The sequence below is a fragment of the Capricornis sumatraensis genome, chromosome 18 (genome assembly GCF_032405125.1).
Source record: "Capricornis sumatraensis isolate serow.1 chromosome 18, serow.2, whole genome shotgun sequence".
In the NCBI taxonomy this organism is placed as follows: domain Eukaryota; kingdom Metazoa; phylum Chordata; class Mammalia; order Artiodactyla; family Bovidae; genus Capricornis; species Capricornis sumatraensis.
Genome location: NC_091086.1, coordinates 41,738,641 through 41,761,862, shown reverse-complemented (window position 1 = coordinate 41,761,862; position 23,222 = coordinate 41,738,641). Strand labels below are relative to the sequence as shown.

Genomic DNA, 23,222 nt, shown 5'->3' with positions numbered 1-23,222 from the left:
TCCAATATTCTTGCCTGGAAAATCCCCATGGACAGAGGATCCTGGCAGGCTACAGTCCATGGGGTTGCAAAGAGTTGGACATGACTGAACAACTAAACACACACATGTGCGTGTGCACATACGCACACACACACACACACACACACACACCATCTTACAGATGAAGGAACCAAGGTACAGAGAGGTTGAGTAACAGTTCAGAAAGGTTACCCAGAGTTATATTGTTACTAAGTAAGTAATGGCACCTCAACTTGAGCTTGAGAAGTCTGGCTTCAGAGGACTGCTCTGTTCTGATCAAGTTTGTATTTTAAAATTGTTTGCAAACACATTTCTTTGGCTGAACTATGTGTCTCACTCCATGACTGGTCTGAACACTCTGTTTGACTTCAACCCTGTATCAAAGGGCTGAGCACAGTGTTCGGAACGGGGCAGCCTCACCAGCCTCCTGAGGGCATAGCAACGAGAGTGACTGCAGCCCAACCCCAGCCAGTGGTGCAGCTGCTTAGAGCTGGGGGGCAGCCAAGGGGCCTTTCTGGTCCTCTCTGAAACTGCAGGGCATGACCAGAACCTACGGGATCCAAACTTCAAAGCCATGGAAGCCTTCCCAACAGCCTCTCATTCTTGATCAGCAGGAGTCATGATCTAGGAATGTGGGTTGTTTAAATTATTTTTTAACTTAAGAAAGGGTCAGGGTAAGTACAAGAGGGCTAAAACAACTTTCAGTAACTGGCTTCCTCAAACCCTTTTGTACCTGATGTCTAGTAAATGCAAATAATGCTTCTTAGATAATGTGGGAAGAGGTAGTGATGGGATAAAGGAAAGCCTGGTGAAGCACTTCACCCAAGCCCAGGCTGGTCTGTGTAGCATGTTTGTGTGTCCCCTCCTGGAAGATGCAGCCGTGTGAGCAAACTTCACATGCCTGATGGGGCCAACAGAACTGTATCCTCCACAGCACCTGGAAGGCAGGCAGTGATGTGCTTGAGATGGGCACCAGCACCCACATGGAATTTGGTGAACCTGAGAGTCAAATGGGCTTCCCAGGTGGCTCAGTGGTAAAGAATCCACTTGCCAATGCAGGGGACCTGAGTTCAATCCCTCCAGGGTCAGGAAGATCCCCTGCAGAAGGAACTGGCAACCTACTCCAGTATCTTTGCCTGGAGAATCTTATGGAGAGAAGAGTCTGGTGGGCTATAGTTCATGGGGTGGCAAAAAGTTGGACATGACTGAGTGACTGAAAAACACCACTGAGTCATATGACTGAGGGAAATTGAATACAGGTCACAGTCACATTGGGCAGAGGGACAGTGTAGTTGATTTCCCCAGGCTGTCTTGTCAAAGGGTGGGATATTTTAATACTGTCACCAGATGGGATCATGATGTATCAGACGACACAGGACTGTGTATTCTCTAACCATTCTGAATTACAACGTAGATGGTCAATAAGCACATCTTGTTTGGTTGGTTTATTTTCTGGATTGGCTTGGAACGGGCTTCCTGTTCCCAATTAGGATCAGAGCAAAAGAAGAGAAAGTGTTTTTGCTGGAAGCCTGGCTTACAGGTCTGCACCATGGTGATTCTTCCTGAATGGAAGAAAACACTCCCCTAAACCTAAGGACAAAATGTGTGCCTCTGGATACCTCTTGGAATGTCAAGGAAGAGAAGGAAATTGGCCAACCTCTGCCTGGTGTGGAGGCAAAGGCAGGATGTAGCCAGTTATTGAGAGTGTTAGACATGAAGGCAGAGTGTGGGAGAGATTTATTTCCTTAAACTTCTCAGACCCTAGATACTGATGCGTGCATATGTGCTAGTCGTTTGCGACCCAGTGGACTAGGCCCCCAGGCTTCTCTGTCCATGGGATTCTCTAGGCAAGGATACTGGAGTGGGTTGCCATTCCCTCCTCCAGGGGATCTTCCCAACCCAGGGATCAAACCTGCATTTCCTGCATTGCAGATTCTTTACCACTGAGCCACCAAGGAAGCCCCCTAGAAACTGATAAACCCAGGTTTATTATATCCTAGTAAAAACCAGCTGTGTTTCTTAAGTCCAATATTTCAAGAATATCTCAGTCTTAACATTTAAAAACCTTGTTTAAAAGAAACCCCTGGGAATGGCAGCAGGTCTCCTGAAAAAACTCTGAAAGACATACCTGAGCTTTTTCTCATTTTTTTTCGAAGTATAGATTCTCTGGTTCCACATTCTAATGTGAGTGAAAAAGTTTTACCCACTTTGCTGCTATAGAAGCAGACCCAGAAATGGCAAAGACCGCAGGGAAATTCCAGAGACAGAGAGAAAAGTGACTCACCTGGGAGTGGGCCCCGCTCTCAGGAGACTTATTTCTAGAATGCATATTGCAAAGGCGAACCTCTGGCCGGCAGACATTTGCACTAGCAAGATAGCTCCCGGAGTGGAATGGCCAGACAGCTCCTGGAAGACACTTATTTGCAAAGGACTGGGGAACAATTATTGTTTGTTTTTGCTCAGGATTTCTTTAGAACTGGGCTTCCTGGGTACCAAAGTCCAATCAGAGGAGAGTCATTTCGTAACTTGGGGCCTACCGTTTTGGCCAAGAGTATATTTATCAATTGTATATTCAAGTGAGGAGCCCATGACTGCTAAATGGCTGAGATGTGTTGAAAATAAAAACCCAACAAACAGACAACTCCAGTGGTGCTCATTTTCAGAGACTCTGGAAGGGATCCTGAGGGACTGTGTAATTTGGAGGGAAAAGGTCTGTGGATAATTCTTATAGAGGCAGAAACTCAAAATTAGTAAAAGAATTGCACTGACTAGAAATGGAATTACAGACATAGCTGTTGCCCTCTGAGAATGAACTGTGTGGTATTTCCACATGGACAGATCGTAAAATGCATTTACAAACTGACATCTTTTCATAAGTGAAGTGAGTCATTTTGAAGAATCCAGGTACGTTCCCTAAGGCCTTTCCAGTGTCTTCCAGAAGGACATGGTGTCTTTATCTAAGAAGCACACCTGTTAACAAGATAGAATCTAAGATGGAATTACTTGCTCCAATCCATCAGAAAGAATTTTTTCCCCTCATTTTCACATTCTTCAGAACTTGTGAAAAGGGCAGGCTATTTTGGAAGTACTGGAGAAGGGGGATATCACAGTTGCTTTTAAAACACTGGTTGCATAAGAGAATGACTTGGGGAACCTGTGAATAAACACTGATGGCAGCCCACTTCTACCTGATACTAATAATTGACCCAGGATGGAACCCTGCCTCAGTATTTTTTAAAATTTTATTTATTTTTGGCTGTGCTAGGTCTTTGTTGCTTTGCTTGGGCTTTCTCTAGTTGTGGCGAGAGCGGCTACTCTTCCTTGCGGTGCTTGGCTTTCTCTTGCTGAGAGCACAGGCTCAGGAATTGCGGTGCACAGGCTTAGTTGTTCCATGACAAGTGGAATCTTCCTGGACCAGGGATTGAACCCATGTCCTCTGCATTGACAGGTGGATTCTTATCCACTGCGCCACTGGGGTCGTCTTTCATCAGTATTTTTTAAATTTTGCTGGGTCATTCAAATGTGTGACCAGGGTTGAGATTTTGAATGATCACCTTGAGAAGAAACATAGGAGGTACAATGTTACTGACGTTTAGCACACAGTCAGACACAACTGAAGCGACTTAGCAGCAGCAGCAAGGGGACATCATGGGCTTCCCTGGTAACTCAGCTGATAAAGAATCTGCCTGCAATGCAGGAGACCCCAGTTTTATTCCTGGGTTGGGAAGATCCCCTGGAGGAGGGCATGGCAACCCACTCCAGTATTCTTGCCTGGAGAATCCCCATGGACAGAGGAGCCTGCTGGGCTACAGTTCATGGGGTTACAAAGAGTCAGACACGACTGAGCAACTAAGCACAGCACAGCACAAGGGGACTTCATAAGTATTCATTAATTAAAAATAGGAAAATTTGAAACATTAGTACATACCAAGGCCGGCAAAACACAGAGTAGAGTTGGGGAGCTAGTTTTCCAGTAATGCCTACCTTTTTCATCTTCTCTATTATCTTATCTAGAGAAAGAGTTAACTACTTTCATCACCCTTTCCTGCCCGCGCTCTAAAAAATTTTATTTTCTTTTTTATACAGAGCAAGAGCTTTCTAATGGGATTAATTTCATCAGTTCCTAAGTCTGCTGTGTAGACAATTTACACGGTCAATATGTAGATCTTGTAGAATTGCCAAGTAATGAGGCAATTCGAACGTGTGTGATGACACTTGTAACTACATTGATGAATAAATTTTCCCCAAAGGTCTCTGCTTGGGAATACTTGCTAATGACAAGTGGGCTGTATCTAGATATAGTGTAAATCTTTCAGATATAATGGAGGAGTTTTTAACCCCTTCTCTTACATGGCCTCTCTGAATCCTGCCAGGATATTTGTGGAAAGGAGGTCTTGGAAGCAGGCATGGTAGAATGATGCTTTATGCTAATTAGACTTAAAGGTAATTGATTAGACTTTGTGATAATTGACTCATTAATTACATGTAACTGGAGACTGAAAGGGCTTCCCAGGTGGGGCTAGTGGTAAAGAATCCATCTGCCAATTCTTGAGACCTAAGAGATGCTGGTTCAGTTCCTGGGTTGGGAAGATCCCCTGGAGGAGGGCATAGCAACCCACTCCAGTACTCCTGGCTAAAGAATTCATGGACAGAGTAGCTTGGCAGGCTACAGTCCATAGGGTTGCACAGAGTCAGACATGACTGAAGTGACTAAGCAGCCACAGGAAATTGAAAAGTCACCTCTCTCCTTGGAGACTGACTCACTGGAGGTGGAAATGGATAGGGGTATTTCTTAGCTGACTGGTTTCAATATTGAATTGCTCTGTAGAAGTTATTTTTTTTCCCCATGGTTCAGGAAAAATGTAATGAAGCAAAATAATGGGAGTGGCAAAGTATAATAATAATTTACTGTATTAATAATAATTATAAAAATATAGTGTCTTACATTTTTGTAGCATTTTTAACTCTTCTTTGCCCTTAAGAGCTATCATGTATTGGACATTTTTTGAAATGAGATTTGTGTTTCCATGTGTATTTCAAGGAAATGAGGCATGGTGATGCACTGGACTAGAGAAATGAAAATGATAGCATTTAAATTTTTTTTTAAATTTAATTTTATTATTATTATTTTTTTATTTTTACTTTACAATATTGTATTGGTTTTGCCATATATCAACATGAATCTGCCATGGGTGTACACGTGTTTAAATTCGGAGAAGGCAATGGCACCCCACTCCAGTACTCTTGCCTGGAAAATCTCATGGACAGAGAAGCCTGGTGGGCTGCAGTCCATGCGGTCGCTAAGAGTTGGACACGACTGAGCGACTTCACTTTCACTTTTCATTTTCATGCATTGGAGAAGGAAATGACAACCCACTCCAGTGTTCTTGCCTGGAGAATCCCAGGGATGGGGGAGCCTGGTGGCTCGACTGAAGTGACTTAGCAGCAGTGGCTTCCAAAGAACAGGATGAATAAATGTTTATGAAACTTCTCTAATGTGCCAGGTTGTATGTGTCATCTCATGTAATCCTCAAGATAACCCATTTTACAACTGAGGAAGCTGAGGTTCACTGAAATAACCTCATTTGTCCAGCATCACCCACCCTCAGTGCTGAGTAGCTGGAATTTGAACTTGGCGAATCTTAGGCTTTTCCTACCACATCGCCAGTTCTGTTGGTACTATTCTAATTCGTCTGGTCTTGAGCTCAGTCAGGTCCAGCTCTTTGCAATTCCCTGGACTGTAACCTGCCAAGATCTCCTTGGTCTTCAAGGTACATGAGATTTCCCAGGCAAGAATACTGGAGTGGGTTGCCATTTCCTCCTCCAGGAGATCTTTCTGACCCAGGGATTGAGCCCATGTCTTTTTACCACATGGGTCTTCCTTTACCTTCAGTTTGTTGCAGCCTGCCTTTTACTCCACTGAAGACCTCCATATTGCTGAATCTGAGGTACATTTTTTTGGCCCTGTCTTTGTCTCATAGAAGCATTTGACCCTACTGGCTGCTCTTATGCCTGAAAGTTATCTGTTTCTTTGGCTTTTATGATACAGCATTTCCTGTTCTTCCACTTTTCATTTGTTAACTGCTGTCCCTTGAAGGTCAGGGAAGTCTGGCATGCCATGGTCCTTGGGGTCACAAAGAGTCAGACACGACTTAATGACCGAACAGCAGATCCCTCATCCATCAGATGCTCCTTTCCATCCAGCAGATGCTACTATTCCCCTTCTTTCCTCAATCTCTACCTACTTTTCTTATCTACTCTTAAGGTTACACCCATTATTTAGAACCAGTAGTCTCAAGAGGTGGTCTGTTGGAACCAGAAGTCTCAAAAGATGGTCTGTTGAAGCTCCTTTACCAAAATCTGGGTTCTTGTTTTGAAAGTATAGATATCTGCAAGTGATCATTTTAAAAGATGTAAAATGTATTGTGCTACTTTCCAGCTTAACAATATTCAAGTACTTCTAAGAAATGGATTTTTAATTTGTGTTAAGTTGAACTTGTCATGTCTAAAATCAAATGCATACTTCTTGCCCTGTCCCTGTCAAGGAAGTTCTTCTTATATTCCCTATTTCATTAGTGAGTCACCATTCCCCTGTTTTTCTGTTTCTATATCTCAAAGTCATCTTTGTCTTTTATTGCATTACTATTCTGATAGTGTATGAAATGTTAAGCAGTTACTTCATAGTTATTCTATAGTTACTGAATGATCAGTTCATTTCATTTGTTTCAGGTATTTATATATTTGGCTTTGGAACTTAAGACTTTGACAAAAAGAAACCAGTATTTGAGGACCAAATTATATACAGACTCATTAGTTAACAATATATAAACCCAGGTAAATAGAACAAGGGATGATGCTTTGCAAATCTTAAATCTCTTTAATTTTATCTTTTAAAATTGTGCTTTCTTGACGCTTCACAATTTCAGGGCTGAACACTGAGGCATGCCCAGGGAGGATGGTGAAATAAGAAGCAATCGACTCGCTGTGAATATCAAAGCACTTTGGACAACACAGAGGATAGTACAGAGAATGCTGTTCCTCAAAAATTATAAGAAAGAAAGAACTAGGAGTCAGAGGAGCAGGCTTGGAGATGTGAGCTCTGAGTCACCATTTCAGGCTAGAATGAGGCCAATATGTTAAGCAGGTTGAGGTCAAAGACAGATGCTTCAGTCCTTGCCATTTTGAACTCTGGGGAACAACTTCCAGACTTTCTCAGTTTGGGGCAAAAAGCTAACTTGAAAAAAAAGTATTTGTGCTGTGTGTTTGAGCAGAGAAGGAGCGACTGATCTGGCTTCCTAAGTTTCTTTGACTGCCATGTGTCACAGTGGATATTTGTTCCCCTCTGTCCTGAGGAGGAGCCCCTGGAGGAGGGCATGGCAATCCACTCCAGTATTTTTGCCTGGAGAAGCCTCATGGGCAGAGGAGCCTGGGGGGCTACAGTCAGTCCATAGGGTCACACAGAGTCAGACACGACTGAAGTGACTTCACATGCATGTATGCGTGTCCTGAGGAGGGATGAGGTGGGTAGTGTCAGGCTTGCTCTGTCAAGGACAGAGTGACTCTGGAGCTGAGAGAAGGGTTAGGAAGGCATTTACAGTCAGATCTCAGGAGTCAGCATCAGTGAGGGCCAAGGTGAGGTCCAGGCAGCAGTGTGGTCCACCAGGTCCTGTAGACTCCCCCAATTTCATGAAGAAGACCAGATCCGACATTCTTCAGTCAAAAATTCTAGCTGCAGATACCAAGATGTCAGTGCCCAGGTAGATGAGATAAATGCTATAAATACTGGAAGGAGGATAGTTTAAAGATCTACCTGAGGGTCGAAACTTCTTTCTCAACACCTCCCTCCACACCGCCCAGAAAACTAAACAGCATCACGGAGAGGAGCAGGAAGAAGGGGAAGAAATCTAAAACACTGTGTACGTATGAGAAAGAGATAGTGTTACCTAGCACAGAAACCCTGAGGACTGGATTGAGGTTCTAGGACCCGGCTCTCCATCCAGGAGAGTGGAGACTTGTAAGGAAGACCAGATTCATAGGAATAAAGGAAGGAGGAAGGGAACGGAGGGAAGGAGAAAGAAAGGAAGGAAAGAAGAGACAAAAGAATGTGGATATATTTTTCTTTCTGCACTTGAGTGTGAAAGTGTTAGTCCCTCAGTCATGTCTGACTCTTTGCTACCCCATGCACTGTAGCCCCCCAGGCTTCTCTGTCCATGGAATTTTTCAGGCAAGAATACTGGAGTGGGTTGCCTTTTCCTTCTCCTCTTACCAATCCAGGGATCCAACCCAGGTCTTCTGCATTGCACGCAGTCTTTACCATCTGAGCCACCAGGGAAGCACCTAAATATAGTGTAAGCAAAATTTTGTCTTCTCTAAACGTTTTTAGTAATCCTTCTTCTCTAGGGATGGGGCTAGTCCGTAGCTATAGATGATTTAAGTCAGGAATGTCATCTTGTTTCTGGTCCAGCATTGTCTTCATTTTTTCCCTCTCTACTGACTTGAACTTTTCCTTGTCTTGGGGTTTTGTATGACTTGTTGATGGACTGTAAGAAATCTCCCTGCTTTGAGTTCACCTGGTCAGTTTCCATTCTCTATAAGTCTAGAGTTTTTGTTTGTCAAATTAGAAGCTGAAGGAAGTTGCCACCACTGAAGAACTGAGGAAGAGAGAATAAGTAAGCACTGTAAAGAAAGAATAATTAAACCGTGTGTCATCAACCCATAGCTTTGATCCACTTCACGAAGAACATGATACATTAACTGGCCATTGGGTTGTAAAAAAAATTGTGCAATTTTATAACGGTAGTGCTGTTATAAAATGTGTGAATTTGTGTGAACAGCTTTCTTCACTGACTGTGAACCATGCACCTGGTCTGACCATGAGATGATGCAGGATAGTTTGCTATTTACAATGTAGAAGAAATTGGAAGAATATTACTCATAACTCATCATTCACTGTGAACAGTCTGATTAAAAATACTTCAACATGCTGATGGGAAATATCTGAATTAGAATAAACTGAGCATGAGGTTAAGACGGTTGCTGCATTTGTAACAGCCAGAAAATTTACTCTTTGAAGTGATAATTTATTTTACCCCGAAAATGAGCTCTGAAAGAGTCAAAGGAAAAAATGGATGAAAAAAAATTTTTTTCATTCAATTTTGTAAGCATTTTGGTTGTAGGATGTGGAAGAGTAGAGAAATACTGTAGAGAGAATACAGTCTGGGTAAACATGAGACACGCCAGTCTAAAGACAATGACACCAGTTTTTGGAGGGAGTGGGGTGGTTAAGTGGTTAACTCGAGGTTAAGTGCAAGGGCACTCGGCCCCGGGGTTAGGTTTCCACTTCAGCCACTTACTGGCTATGCGACTTTGGGCAATGACTCAAGTTCTTTGTGCCTCAGTGTCCTTTTCTAGGAAATGTTCACAGTCAGTAGCAGCAGCCCACTTCATAGAGTTAATATGAAATTAAATTGTTTATTGTTATACTCTCAGAAGAGCTTCTGCCTGTGATAAATGCTGGGTAGGTGTTTGCTGTTATCATTCCATGACTTCTGTGGACCATCCCTGAATCCACTACTCTTGCTTTTCAAGTCTGGCAGTGTTGTGCTTGCAGTGAAGTAAAATGAAGAATTGTAAAGCCCTTTAGAAAGTAATTACTCAGGAGTTTCACAGTCCTCCCCTCAGGATCCCTTCAACTGAAATGGCACATCCCTTTGAGTTCAAATTAGGTTTGTATTAGCATTAAAGCCTCCCAACGAAGAGACTTGTAGTTTCCTGCCCTCTTCTATTTAATTCTGTTTGGTAACCTCCTGGCCTTAACACACAGAGATTAGTCCTCTGCATTCTTTAGCTTCTACTTGCTAGTCAAAGTGCCCCACCATTAATTTTGCTGAATATGCTCTACGAATGTGCTTCTCTTCTGCCCTTAGGGTGTTGTGGAGTCAAAGACTGCCTCCATCTGCGTTGGGAGGTCAGCCAACTTGGGGTTAAACAATGACCTGGGCTTGTGGGAAGCACATTAGCTAATCCATCATCCATTTCTAAGTTCTCTGGCCAGGACTGGCTTCAAGACCATGTGAGATAGCCCAGGGGTCAACACTGAGGCTTGGTTTAATGCTCAGGCAGCTGCCATCTTGAAATTCTGAATTTTGTGTTGGGACTCTTGTTTTGAAAGTTAAGTTTGATGGTAAAGTGGAACATGTGCACAAGCAGAAGGAATATGCACTGTGCATTCCTCCTTCCATGGCTCCCCATTTGCACAGAGTGTTTATGTTGTCCTGTGAGCATAGGATTCAAGGATTCAAGTGGATTTATGATGTGCGGGAGTTCAGTGAATCAAAGCAAAAGTGAGAATAAGGTGAGACATGATGCACTTTACGCTTAAGACTGAGTAAGTGGGGGGTTAAGTGAGGGTGGGGGCTAGGTGACACTGACAGCCCTGAGAAGTCACACTCTCTGAACCAGAACTTACTTCCAACACACACCTGCATGTGTGCTCAGTCATGTCTGCTTCTTTGCAACCCTATAGATGCCTCTGTCCATGGGATTTTCCACACACAGAACTCTACAAATGACCAGGAAACATCAGTAAAGGAACACTTTATTACTAGTGTTCCTTCTGTGCATTAACATCTATGTAACGCTGCAAGCGATGGTTGGATGGCATCACCGACTCTGTTGACAAGAGTTTGAGTAAGTTCTGGGAGTTGGTGATGGACAGGGAAGCCTGGCATGCTGCAATCCATGGGGTCGCAAAGAGTCAGACACGACTGAGTGACTGAACTGAACTGAACACTGAAAGCAACAACATAGAAGGAAAGAAAAAGATAGGGCAACACTTATTTTCTTTTCTTCTATCTGTTTTACTCATAAGTGAGATATGCTGGTGAGATACACATGCATGAAGAAGTGAATTAAAGACAATCGAGCTAATTTTGTGCAGTGTTTCTAATGGTTCTGGTAGGAATGAAATGCAAGAGGACAGGAGGAGAAGAGGCAACAGAGGATGAGACAATTGGACGGCATCACTGACTCAATGGACATGAGTTTGTGCAAACTCCAGGAGATAGTGAAGGACAGGAAGCTGGGCGTGCTGCAGTCCACGGGGTCACAAAGAGTCAGACATGACTGAGTGACTAAACAATAGCAACATGTGCATATATGACTTATGAAATATAAATTGTATAATTTCAGTGATTCCACATATGAATTAAAGATTATAGGTAAAATTCATACTAATATTTTAACATTTTAATTTTTCTTTACTTAAAACAACATTAAATGACAAACAAAATACATCATATTAAGAGAGACATTTCATAAGAAAGGAGAGAGCTTTATATTTTACTGCCTTTAATAGGGTTTTTGCCCTGCTTTGAGCCATGGAGATTCCTCCATCTGTATTTTGCCCCGGGGCGCACGAATGAAACAGCCAGCCCTGCCTCTTCCTTAACTCCCTTTCCTCTGTTTTGTGCTCAGTTGTTCAGTCATATCTGACTCTTTCTAACCCCATGGACTGTAGCCCCCTCCAGGCTCCTCTGTCCAGAAGATTCTCTAGGCAAGAATACTGGAGTGGTTTGCCATTCTGGTAAAGCTAAAAACTTGGTTTCCCAGCCTCCCTTGCACCTCAGAGTGACCATTTGACCACATTCTGACTAATGAGCCATAGTTGGAGTCCACTAGAAAGCCTTGGAGAAAACCGAAATGCTTGGTATGAGAAGCAGATATGGACTGCACCACCTTTCCACTTCTGCTCTCCTTGAATGGTTAACATCCATTCAAGAGCTACACGGCCATCTGTGACCATTAAGAAACAAACTGAAGAACAGAAAGCCAAAGCTACAAAAGTTGGAGTGAAAAGTTAAGAGTCTGTGCCCTTGAGGGTCTTGTTGAGTTGCTGAGGCAGCATCAGCAGCCATCAATCTAGACTTTTATAGGAAAAAAATAACCGCTACTAATTTTAGCCACTATGAGCCTTTCCATTACTGTTGTCTGTTCATTATGAGTGGACATGTGGGCCATAAACTGCCTGCCTTGCCCAAGGTCTTTCATCAGAAAGAGGCAGTTCCTCCTGTTTTTAGCCCTCTTGTTTCCACCATCAAGACCCAGTGAACCAGGTTCACTGGCCAGTGAGGGAGACAAGAAGGCACATGTCACACTGACCCTTCCGTCTCTTCCTCCTCCTTCTCTGCTAGCTCCTGTGCTCCAGCACCCCTCTTAGCTGCCCTCAAACAACAGGTTCTGTGATGATCCATCAGCGTAAGTAAGTACCTGGTGGAGGCAGCCTCAGACTTACTCCAGAAACATCCCAAATCCAGCCTCAGCCCAGGTGGTTGACCCTGTAACTTTTGGAACAGCAATCATTTCCCTTTTTTACAGGTAAAGTAAGATAATAGGGACTGAAGTCAAACATACACAAGAATACACAGAGGAACTATACAAAAAATATCTTAATGACTCAGATAACCACGGTGGTGTGATCACTAATCTAGAGCCAGATATCCTGGAATGCAAAGTCAAGTGGGCCTTAGAAAGCATCACTGCAAACAAAGCTAGTGGAGGTGATGGAATTCCAGTTGAGCTGTTTCAACTCCTAAAAGATGATGCTGTGAAAGTGCTGCATTCAATATGCCAGCGAATTTGGAAAATGCAGCAGTGGCCACAGGACTGGAAAAGGTCAGTTTTCATTCCAATCCCAAAGAAAGACAATGCTGAAGAATGCTCAAACTGCAGCACAATTACACTCATCTTACACGCTAGCAAAATAACGCTCAAAATTCTCCAAGCCAGGCTTCAACAGTACATGAACTGTGAACTTCCAGATGTTCAAGCTGGTTTTAGAAAAGGCAGAGGAACCAGAGATCAAATTGCCAACATCCGCTGGATCATGGAAAAAGGAAGAGTGCCAGAAAAACATCTACTTCTGCTTTATTGACTATGCCAAAGCCTTTCACTGTGTGGATCACATAAACTGTGGGAAATTCTTCAAGAGATGGGAATACCAGACCACCTGACCTGCCTCCTGAGAAACCTGTATGCAGGTCAAGAAGCAACAGTTAGAACTGGACATGGAACAACAGACTGGTTCCAAATAGGAAAAGGAGTACATCAAGGCTGTATATTGTCATCCTGCTTATTTAACGTATATGCAGAGCACATCATGAGAAATGCTAGGCTGGATGAAGAACAAGCTGGAATCAAGAATTCTGGGAGAAATATAAATAACCTCAGATATGCAGATGATACCACCCTTATCTCAGAAAGCAAAGAAAAACTAAAGAGGCTCTTGATGAAAGTGAAAGAAGAGGGTGAAAAAATTGGCTTAAAACTCAACATTCAGAAAACTATGTTCATAGCATCTGGCCCCCTCACTTCATGGCAAATAGATGAGGAAACAATGGAAACAGCGAGAGACTTTATTTTTCTGGGCTCCAAAATCACTGCAGATGGTGACTGCAGCCATGAAATCAAAAGACACTTGCTCCTTGGAAGAAAAGCTATGACCAATCTAGACAGCATATTAAAAAGCAGAGATATTACTTTGCCAACAAAGGTCCATCTAGTCAAAGCTATTGTTTTTGCAGTAGTCATTTATGGATGTGAGAGTTGGACTATAAAGAAAGCTGAGCATGGAAAAACTGATGCTTTTGAACTGTGGTGTTGGAGAAGACTCTTGAGAGTCCCTTGGACTGCAAGGAGATCCAACCAGTCCATCCTAAAGGAAATCAGTCCTGAATATTTATTGGAACGACTAATGCTGAAGCTGAAACTCCAATACTTTGGCCACCTGATGGGAAGAACTGATTCATTGGAAAAGACCCTGATGCTGGGAAAGATTGAAGGTGGGAGGAGAAGGGGAGGACAGAGGATGAGATGGCTGGATGGGATCACCGACTCAATGGACATGAGTTTGAGTAGGATCTGGGAGTTGGTGATGGACAGGGAAGCCTTGCGTGCTGCAGTCCATGGGGTTGCAAAGAGTCAGACATGACTGAGTGACTGCACTGAACTGAACTGAACTGAAGTCAAGCAAATAAAAATGAATTGACAGAAAACTCCACAGCTAATGTTAGGGAAAACTCATGTAGACTCAGAGATGATTTTTGTTTTTGTTTTTGTTTCTTTTCTTGTATAACCACATCATCTTTGGTCATGACAGAAGCCCAGTTTCTTTGCCGCTGAGCAGCCACCACGATTGTCTCCCTGGAGACTGGCACTTTTATGATCTTCAGCACATGGTGAGTGAGTGAAGTTGCTCAGTTGTGTCCAACTCTTCGCAACCCCATGGACTGTAGCCCACCAGGCTCCTCCATCCATGGAATTTTCTAGGCAAGAGTACTGGAGTGGGTTACCATTTCCTTCTCCAGGGGATCTTCCGACCCGGGCATCGAACCCGGGTCTCCCACATTGCAGGCAGATGCTTTACCTTCTGAGCCACCAGGGAATCCCCAGCACATGATAGAGGTCTAGTAATTAAGCACATTCAGAGAAGCAAGAGAGAATGAGGGGCTAAGTCCCTCATCGAGTGAGATGATACAAGGCTGAGCCTCGTTCATCAGCACTACTGTAATTAGGACCCATTAAGAGAGCTGCTGCCACCACAGCCTGTGTGTGTCCACATTTGGCATAACAACCTAGAACATGAGACTTAGTTGTTTTTAACAGAGAGAGTTTGTTAAAACATAGCATTTCCCAGCAATAATCTCGTATTTTATTATTTAGCAATCTCCTCCAAAGGTTACAATAGCTTAAATATTTACCAAGGACTGTTGGGGAGCTCTTGTCTTTCACTAGGAGACTTTATATTGAACCCATTCCAGGAATACGGGTCAGAGTCCTCACTCATCAGTTTATTGCAGAGTCAACCAAATGGCTGAGTTAGCTACATCCTCTGTTCTTTCCCCTCCCTGCTGTCAGCACAGAAAGACACAGAATCACACTCTGGTTCTTGAGACACAGTGTTAATATTTTCATGGAGGAATTTGAAAACACTGACTGAAAAGATCTCCCTACATAGCTGAAATTTCTCAATAGCCAGAATATGGTCATATGACTACTGCTAGGTACAAGGGAGGCTGGGAGATCAAGTTTTCAGCTTTACCAACTTCTATAGTAAAGGTAGTTAAGACACACAGTTTTACGGTAATATACCATGGAAACCACTCACTTAAAGAATTGAAGCAAATTGTAGCCATTTTAAAGCACAATGCCATTCTCAGATGAGCTGGAACAGTAATAGATCCCATCTTGCTGAATTACAGTGGCAAGAGAATGAAGTTATATTGTGTAAATGGTAAAGTACTTCACAAATGCAAGATTATTTTGAGAAAATTAATACTTTCTCTCTTTGTATCGGTTACGTGTGAGAGATTGGAAGGCACACTGGCTGTTGAAGTTCAGCTTTTAGCTTAGATTTATGTGATGCTTCAATGAAACCCTCTCCCAAGGATAACAGTTTTACTGTAAAAGCTGAATTCCCGGCTTACAGGCTTAAACACCGCTGCTACTGTGCTGTGCTGTGCTTAGTCACTCCATCAGGTCTGACTCTTTGCAACCCCCTGGACTGTAGCTCACCAGGCTTCTCTGTCCATGGGGATTCTCCAGACAAGAATACTAGAATGGGTTGCCATTCCCTCCTCCAGGGCATCTTCCCAACACAGGGATTGAATCCAGGTCTCCGGCATTGCAGGCAGATTCTTTACCATCTGAGCCACCAGGGAAGCCCAAAATCCCGGAGTGTGTAGATAATCCCTTTTCCAGGGGATCTTCCTGACCCAGGAATCGAACCAGGGTCTCTTGCATTGCAGGCGGATTCTTTACCAACTGAGCTACCAAGGAAGCTACTGCTGCTACTAAGAGACTCTAAAGAGGTCTGTTTCCACTTCACAGGGACACTTCAGGAGGCACCTCCCTCTGCTTGGTTAACAGCAGTTACTACTGCACTGAAGTGAATGTCATCCCCTTGTACACACGAGCAAGGGTTAACCTCTGGCAAGAGCTTGCTTAAACCACATGGAAATATCACACAGGTTCAATGGGTTAGATACACTGCAGAGCATTTGGATACGCCATGTAATTTGTGCAACATATTCTTATCAGCAGCCCTTTCCAGCTCATCTGTGGTTTACTGGAAGCTGCTTACATGTGGAGTCTGTTTCTCTATATTCTACTCAGAAACAGATCAAATGTTTCAGTTAAAAGGAAAGGTAAGGCAATACTATCAAATATCCCAGAACAGTAAATGCCAATCAATGACACTTATTCTGTCAAGTTCATCTGATTACCTGGAGATGTCAAGTTTAACACCAAGACTTCTACACTCAAGGAGTGTCTGCTTTGGGGTCATCTGTTTTGTAGCTCTTGGTCTTGAAATGAATGAGAGCCTTGAATGTCTTTTTTATTTTTTTTAAATAAGGGAGAGTGTTTAAGAGTGTCCTGGTGCTAAAGACATTTGACCATTAGCTTGCCCACCTCACTTAGAAGCTCTTCTGAGTAGCTTACAGAAGCTTAAACCAGTCCACAGAGCTGTGTTTTGATGAAGTCAAACATCACTGAATAAAGAACAGGGGAGGAAAGGGTAAAAGGCATGAACCAAAAGTTTACTAATGAATGATTTTTATACTAGACATAATTGAGGTTGTTCTGGCATAGGTCTTATCCACTGGACTCCCATTAAACTCCCAGGAAAGGAGAATGTATAGGTCTGAGAGAGGAAAATTGAGTCTTGAAAAGCATCAGATATTAATTTACCTGTGGTCCTATTTCACAGATTTCTACTTTTTCATTTTGGTGATAATCCAGAATGTGCCATAATTAACATTTGCTCACCTTACACTAGTATATGTTATATCTTGACCCTATCACATCAACCCAAAGCAGGGGTCAAATGAATTGACAGTAACACATGAGATTCTGCTATTCCAGTTTATTGAAATGAGTAAATTTATAGCTTTCTTTGCATACAGAAAAGTGCACAAGGAAATAAGTATGTACAAAACAATTGTGTGGCTGGTCATCAGTTTCAAAAAATTGTCTACTTTCAAAAATTCAAACTATCTAGAAATAATTGCCTCCAGTTTAGCACATTTAGGTATTTGGACATATAAAATATTATTTCAAGTCTGTTGATAATAACTGAGTAGAAAGTCAGACATTGCCATACATGATCAGCTATTACCATTCAACATAAAACCATAGGACTTTAGCTTGGACTACTTGGGGCTAATCAACAGAGGTTCATGAGGCCACCATCTTGTTTTGATCCTGAGCAGTCATCCTCTTCTTCCACCTAAAGATAACATTGTATGTGGTTGATTAACACCCACAAGAACCTGAGCACTAGGGGTCAAGAAATAACATTAGAAACCCAACATAAACAAAATAAAACAAAACTTATTATGGCAAGAACAAACCTTTCAGATCTGTGCCAACAACAAGACTGAAAATGAGCTGGAAGAGTTTCCAAGATTGTGAGGAGAAAAATACTGCCTACATTAAATTTTTAAAGATAACACCAAATACTTGCTCTACAGAATCCACCCCCCGCCCCCATTTATCTTCTGACTGTGAGACGGTGGCATCAAGAAAGCTTTCCAGTTACTGGATAAAGGTCTGGCGTGACCCCAGATAAGCACCTATCATGTTTGGCACAATCACATTTAACTTTGTGATCTGCTTCTCTTAGGAATGCAGTCCTTCATTGCTGAGTCGAGTTCAATTTTTCCTCAACGTGAACTGTTCTGGAACTTCAGCTCGAGAAGATAGCCTCTTATTCCATAGAAAGGATAAAGGTGGTGTGCATTTGCAACTCTAGTTACTGAGATTAGCGATTACTGAGAAGGTAGAGCATAGTGGCTTCAGACCTGTGAATCATTAGATTTTTTTGCCCCATAAAACTCTATTGTTTAAGAAAGAGAGAAGCCCAGGAGCAAAAATGACTGAAAAGAGAACTGGAGGTAAAAGAAGAGGAGAGATGAAAAATGATTGTTCCCTCCTTCGAAATAGCTAGCAAGAGGTAAGAGAAAGGACAATCTCACCCTTGAGAGAAAATGTATCTTCAGAAAGAAAAGTTGCATCCTTGAAAACAGTCGTGGGTGTGTCAGATTCCAAGAAGATTCTCCTAAGGAGAAATTGAACTTGCTTCCATTTTACTTTAAAAATGCTCTGTAAGTGACGGTCTGAGAAAGTGCCTTGTTCTACAATCTTTAGGTTTAATGCTCTGAAACAGAACCCCCAAACACTATGAACAGTAGGGATTTCAAAATTTATTCAAAACAGTATAATCTGAGGGGTTGTGGTGGCTGCATCACCCAACCAAAGGGTACATGGGTCACATGGATTCCAGAAGGTTCTAGGGTCACAATAGACAAGGGTCCAAGTAGGAAAACTACTTCGCTTACATTCGGCTAGGGAGTTTAGGTTCTTAATTTATTTAAAGCCATAGATTCAGTTTAGCGAAACAGAAAGAAGAAGGTATTCTACAAGTGGGAGAGGCAGCAAGAAATAAGGCAATTGATAATATGTCAAAGCTAAAACAAGGGCAAAGGTCAGGACTTGTCTGCCAATTAGCTTTGTCCTTGACTACCAAGGCCAACCTCTTTGTTTCTCTGGACAGTCAGCATGCCAAGTTCCTAGAGAAGTATGGAGAAGACAAAAACCCATGGTTAGAATTCTGGGGTCAAATATTTAATGTGTTAAACATTAAGTTATTATCTATGTTAATAATAGTATCTCCTAGGACTGATTCAAGAGGATAAAACAACTGATGTAGAATCTGTAATACAGTGATTAACTCAGGTGCTCAATAATGTTAGCCATTTTGTCCCACGGTAGTTCTTCTACTCACTCCTCAATCTACCATTTAGTAGGTTAACTAGAATTCCCCTTCCTTCATGACCTAAAGAAGGAAGTGCTTCCAGACAGACCTCTAGTCAATTCAATTAGATGCAAACAATCCTCCTAGACTGTTAGTGCATGTTATTCCTTTTGCTTGGTTCATGGGTGCCTCTCCGGGAGAGGAGGCAAGAGTGAGTCCCTGTTAAGATTCAATATATCATACCATTTTATTACATTGCAACTCATCTGGATACTTGCTAAAATAAAGCTTTTCCTCAGCACCAAGGGGGATTCCTCAGGGCTAGGGCCTTTTCAATTGAAAATTTGCCTTTTCAATAATCTCACTCACTGTAGCCTATTTTATGGAAAAACATTTTCAGAAAGACTGTAATTATAGAAGTGGAGTGAGGGAGATAATCCAAATTGCAAATAAACTCAAATCTTATTGTTAGTATCAGACTTAAGATATGTATCTATTTAAAATAATTAAGTTCTACATGGGTTGAGAGAGAGTTGGGGTCGAGAGTTTGGTAGTCCCACGTGAACGGGGGCCAGGGGGCAAAACTGGGAAAAAAAATGGGTTTGGGTTCTTTTCATTCTTCCTATTTTTCTCCTCTTCCAGCTATCCCTTACTTCCTCTAAAATGCAGATAAGCCTCTTCTCCTCCACAAACTGCAATCTTTTAAGATCAGATAAAGTTGCTTCCACTAACTGATGAGAAAGAAACACACTCCCATCTTCACTCCCAGATCTCAATCTAAGGTGCTGGTGGTGGTTCAGTTGCTAAGTCGTGTCCGACTCTTGCGACCCCATGGACTGTAGCCTGCCAGGCTCCTCTGTCCATGACATTCTCCAGGCAAGAATACTGGAGTGCGTTGCTGTTTCCAAGTCTAAGGTGGTAATCCACAATAACTGACTGAGGATAAAACCCACCAGTGGACTCATCTGAACTTGCCTTTCAAGGGGTTACTGGAAGTTGTCACCGCTTTGAGATTTAATACCACCAGACGATTGCAGACCAATTGTGAGGCTCCCTTACAAAGAAATGCATATTGAATTGGATGACAAAAGTGTAATCATGATTTGTTTGGCTGACCTCTTTGGTGGTTTCAGAAGGCCTTCAGAATTTGAAGCTTCTATAGAAAACTGAGTAGTTACTAGGAAACTTTGCAATCACTTTAATATGAAGATCAAAAATCTAGAAGGCTGTTATGTGTTATATGGAGTTTTACTTCTATACAGAAGTGAAATGTTAAAAACGCAGGACAGAAACCTATATCCATGAGTATATTACTATTTTTTTAATATGTGTAAGAACTCTATTCATAAATGCTCAGCTTAGTCATTATTGAATTAGTTAGGCATAGTGTTCCATATCTTTTACTTCTCCATTTCAGAAGAACTTTTTCTTTCCATTTCTAAAATTCAAATTTCACCCTTATTCTCTGTGCCACCCTTTCTTACGAAGCCTAAGCTTAGCAGGATCTTCTACTTACAGAAGTTAGGCAAAAGGATTTCCAAATGGGTCTCTATATATATCGGATGATGTGGGTTGAAGAGAAGCCATCTACGGAAACAAAACCACCTAGTCAATAACTATAATTACAATGATAAGAAAATACCTATAATTAAGACTTCTCAGATTCCTTTAAAAATCGGTTAGGTCACAGACTAATCAGATATTGTATGGGTTTACAATGATTTGTGTTTTCCTGCTTGTGATTGATATATATTTAATATTTACATCAAAAGCAAGATTCAGAATTATGTTTGCTTCCCTAAAATGCAAAATATTATTTTTATGAGCTAAGTAATTTTGCGTTAGGAAATTAAACATTTGAAAGGTTTTTAAGCATAGTGTTTTGGCTCAATTTTCTTCCAAAGGGCTTTCCCAGGCTAGATTAAGTGAGAGACAAAGGACTTTTCTATATGATATTTGCTTCTCAAATTCAAGAGAGTAGTTCCTGTAAAAATAATCTTTCCCCAGTTTGAGTTGAGGTTTACACTGCAGTGGTTCTTAGTGATAAATCTTATTCAAATGTCCTTTACTGTCAAAGATACAAGCAAGGTTAATTCAGGAGGTGATAACTCTATGTGGCGTGTACTTTGGAATATCAGCTTCTAATAGTTGGTACTTACAGAGGCTGGTGATGAGCGGAAAGAATCTTTAGAGAAGGGGTTCTCAAATGCATTGTCAGCAGATTTGGTAACTGGCGGGGCACTGTGTCGGGGAGCCGGCTTTGGTAGCTCTAGAAGGTGAAAAAGTAGTCAGTAAACAAGCTTTCCTCCAATGCAAGCCCAAGTCCTCCAGTCAGGCTTATCTTAGCAATTAAGTTCCATATTTTTGAAACTGACATTGACCAAACAAAAGTTATCACACCAAATACCAGGACTTCCAGTGATGATTACAAGCAAAATTCATCCCTTCTTGGAAGAGGAAGCCAGGCATATTCACTTGAAGTGGAAGAGATTCAGAATTCCCTCACTTAAAAACACCTACATGGCAAAACTTCATTAAGCCTTGAGGCCAACACAGAAATAAAGACTTCTAGAGATTCAATTACCTGATAGATTAACTAACTAATAAAAGTACAGCTAGCATTCAAATACTGGTTGCATTTCAAAGCTCTTTCTTTCTACCACGCCTTTTAACTTCCCTCATTAGATGGGTAGTGTGATCCATGCATATCTATTAATGAAAAAAATGAGCCTACAGCCCTATATACCTACCTGCAGTCCTCCGGGTGCCACAACCCATTGACTTTCAATAGCTCTCGGCAGCCCTTTTAAGAATTGCCACAAGAGGGCAGCACTGGGCCAGTCCTTAGAAATAGCTAACCAAGGTACCCTGTTAACTCCATAAGTTAAATGGTTAAGTTGTCTCCATAACCCCTGATAGATGAAAAAAGCAAGAGTACAGCTATGAGGGGTCTGGAGAGGGTTCTGAGAGACTCTGGATTCATACGACTGAAATCCTTGTGGGTGCAGTTGCCAGAGAAGTAGGTAGCTTACCATTGATCTTTCTCAACAGTTGATTAGCGTCCAGATCATCATGGTCTGCGTTCTCCTGAGGAATGCCAACTTTGCTGTTGAAATAACTGGAGAAGGCGCTCGAGGTCCCAGAGGAGTTCTGCTCTCCCTTCCTTGCCGGCACTGTAGGTGGCTGCCGCAGTTGGAAGTCCTTAAACATTTCTTTCACTTCCTTGACTTCTCTGTCCCCAAGAGGGTCCAAGGCAATGAAGGCATCGCTGGGGACATCCTTTGGAGGGCCAGTTCTGGGAGGTGGTTGAGGAGGAGTGACCAGGAGAGAGGAGAGCATAGAGGGGGGCTGGGCGGACACAGCAGGAGCTGGAAACACATTGCTCTGAAAAGGGTTCCCCAGAGGGCTGTTTGCTGACCATGTATTGGGTGTTATGGATGCTGATGTGCCCCAAGCTACAGGGGGTGGAGAGGAAACTGAGACCGCAAAAGAGGAAGGCTGGTTCCAACCGGGAACACTTGGGCTTGTGGTAAAGACGATTGGCTGACTGAATCCTGAAGGCTGACCAGCCATCATAGCGCCCGGGACCACTGAAGGGGACTGACTGAAGACTAAAGGTGCTGGGCTCCATGGCGCTGCCTGAGCGGAGAGAACTGGCACACCACCTGAAGGAAGGAAGCAGGATAGAGGACTTAAATCAGAAGACCAGCTTGAAGAGGATTCTTGAGTTCCAGAAAGTCAGCTCTCTGGAGAGCATTGATAGAGAGCATCTACATGCCAACCTTTATTAAGCCTTGAGGCTGACATGGTTCTTATTAGATTAAATCACTCTAAAGATGAACTGGGTTTCCCTGGTGGCTCAGATGGTAACGAACCTGCCTGCAATTCAGGAGACCCAGGTTCGATCCCTGGGTCAGGAAGATGCCCTGGAGAAAGGAATGGCTACCCACTCCAGTATTTTTACCTGGAGAATTCCAGGGACAGAAGAGCCTGGTGGGCAAAGTATCAGACTTGACTGAGCAACACTTTCACTTTCTTTTCAAAGATGAATTAGCTGTAGCACATATTCAAATGTTTGTTGCACTTTGAAGTCCTTTTTTTCTACCACATGTTTTTAAATTTTCCTCATTAGATAGGTAATACAGTCCACAAGTACCAAGTCATAAAAGAAAATGAGCCCTTTTCATACCTACATTGATGTAATTCAAACAGCTAGAACAGAGCCTGTCAGTAGTGTTAATCTACATGTTGAGTAAATACATTGACATATATAAGCCATGCTTATTATGAGGTAGTTAATTAAGATAATCCATTGGATACTTGAGTCATTGATGTAATCTTTTCATTTGGCAAATGGCTCAGGTTTGGAGTCTTATGGAGACTAGCTACTAGG

General features: G+C 42.3%; 2 protein-coding genes across 8 annotated transcripts in view; both read right to left on the bottom strand.

Moving 5' to 3' along the window:
- Nucleotides 1-2,430, bottom strand: part of C9 (complement C9) — a 65,621-nt gene extending 63,191 nt beyond the window's left edge. Inside the window, exon 1 of one of the 2 annotated variants that reach the window (XM_068990503.1) lies at nucleotides 2,303-2,430. In XM_068990503.1, the coding sequence (XP_068846604.1) occupies nucleotides 2,303-2,379 (77 nt within the window). In that variant the 5' untranslated portion in view covers nucleotides 2,380-2,430. The remainder of the gene's footprint in view (nucleotides 1-2,302) is intronic. The other variant, XM_068990504.1, reaches the window with a different exon arrangement.
- Nucleotides 2,431-16,980: 14,550 nt separating this feature from the next.
- The window catches only part of DAB2 (DAB adaptor protein 2), a 56,771-nt gene continuing 50,529 nt past the window's right edge, over nucleotides 16,981-23,222 (bottom strand). For 5 of the 6 annotated variants that reach the window (XM_068990401.1, XM_068990400.1, XM_068990402.1 and 2 more), the window contains 4 exons: nucleotides 21,862-22,494; nucleotides 20,989-21,098; nucleotides 20,346-20,416; nucleotides 16,981-18,644 (listed from right to left, as the gene is read on the bottom strand). In XM_068990401.1, the coding sequence (XP_068846502.1) occupies nucleotides 20,351-20,416; nucleotides 20,989-21,098; nucleotides 21,862-22,494 (809 nt within the window). In that variant the 3' untranslated portion in view covers nucleotides 16,981-18,644; nucleotides 20,346-20,350. The remainder of the gene's footprint in view (nucleotides 18,645-20,345; nucleotides 20,417-20,988; nucleotides 21,099-21,861; nucleotides 22,495-23,222) is intronic. The other variant, XR_011146256.1, reaches the window with a different exon arrangement.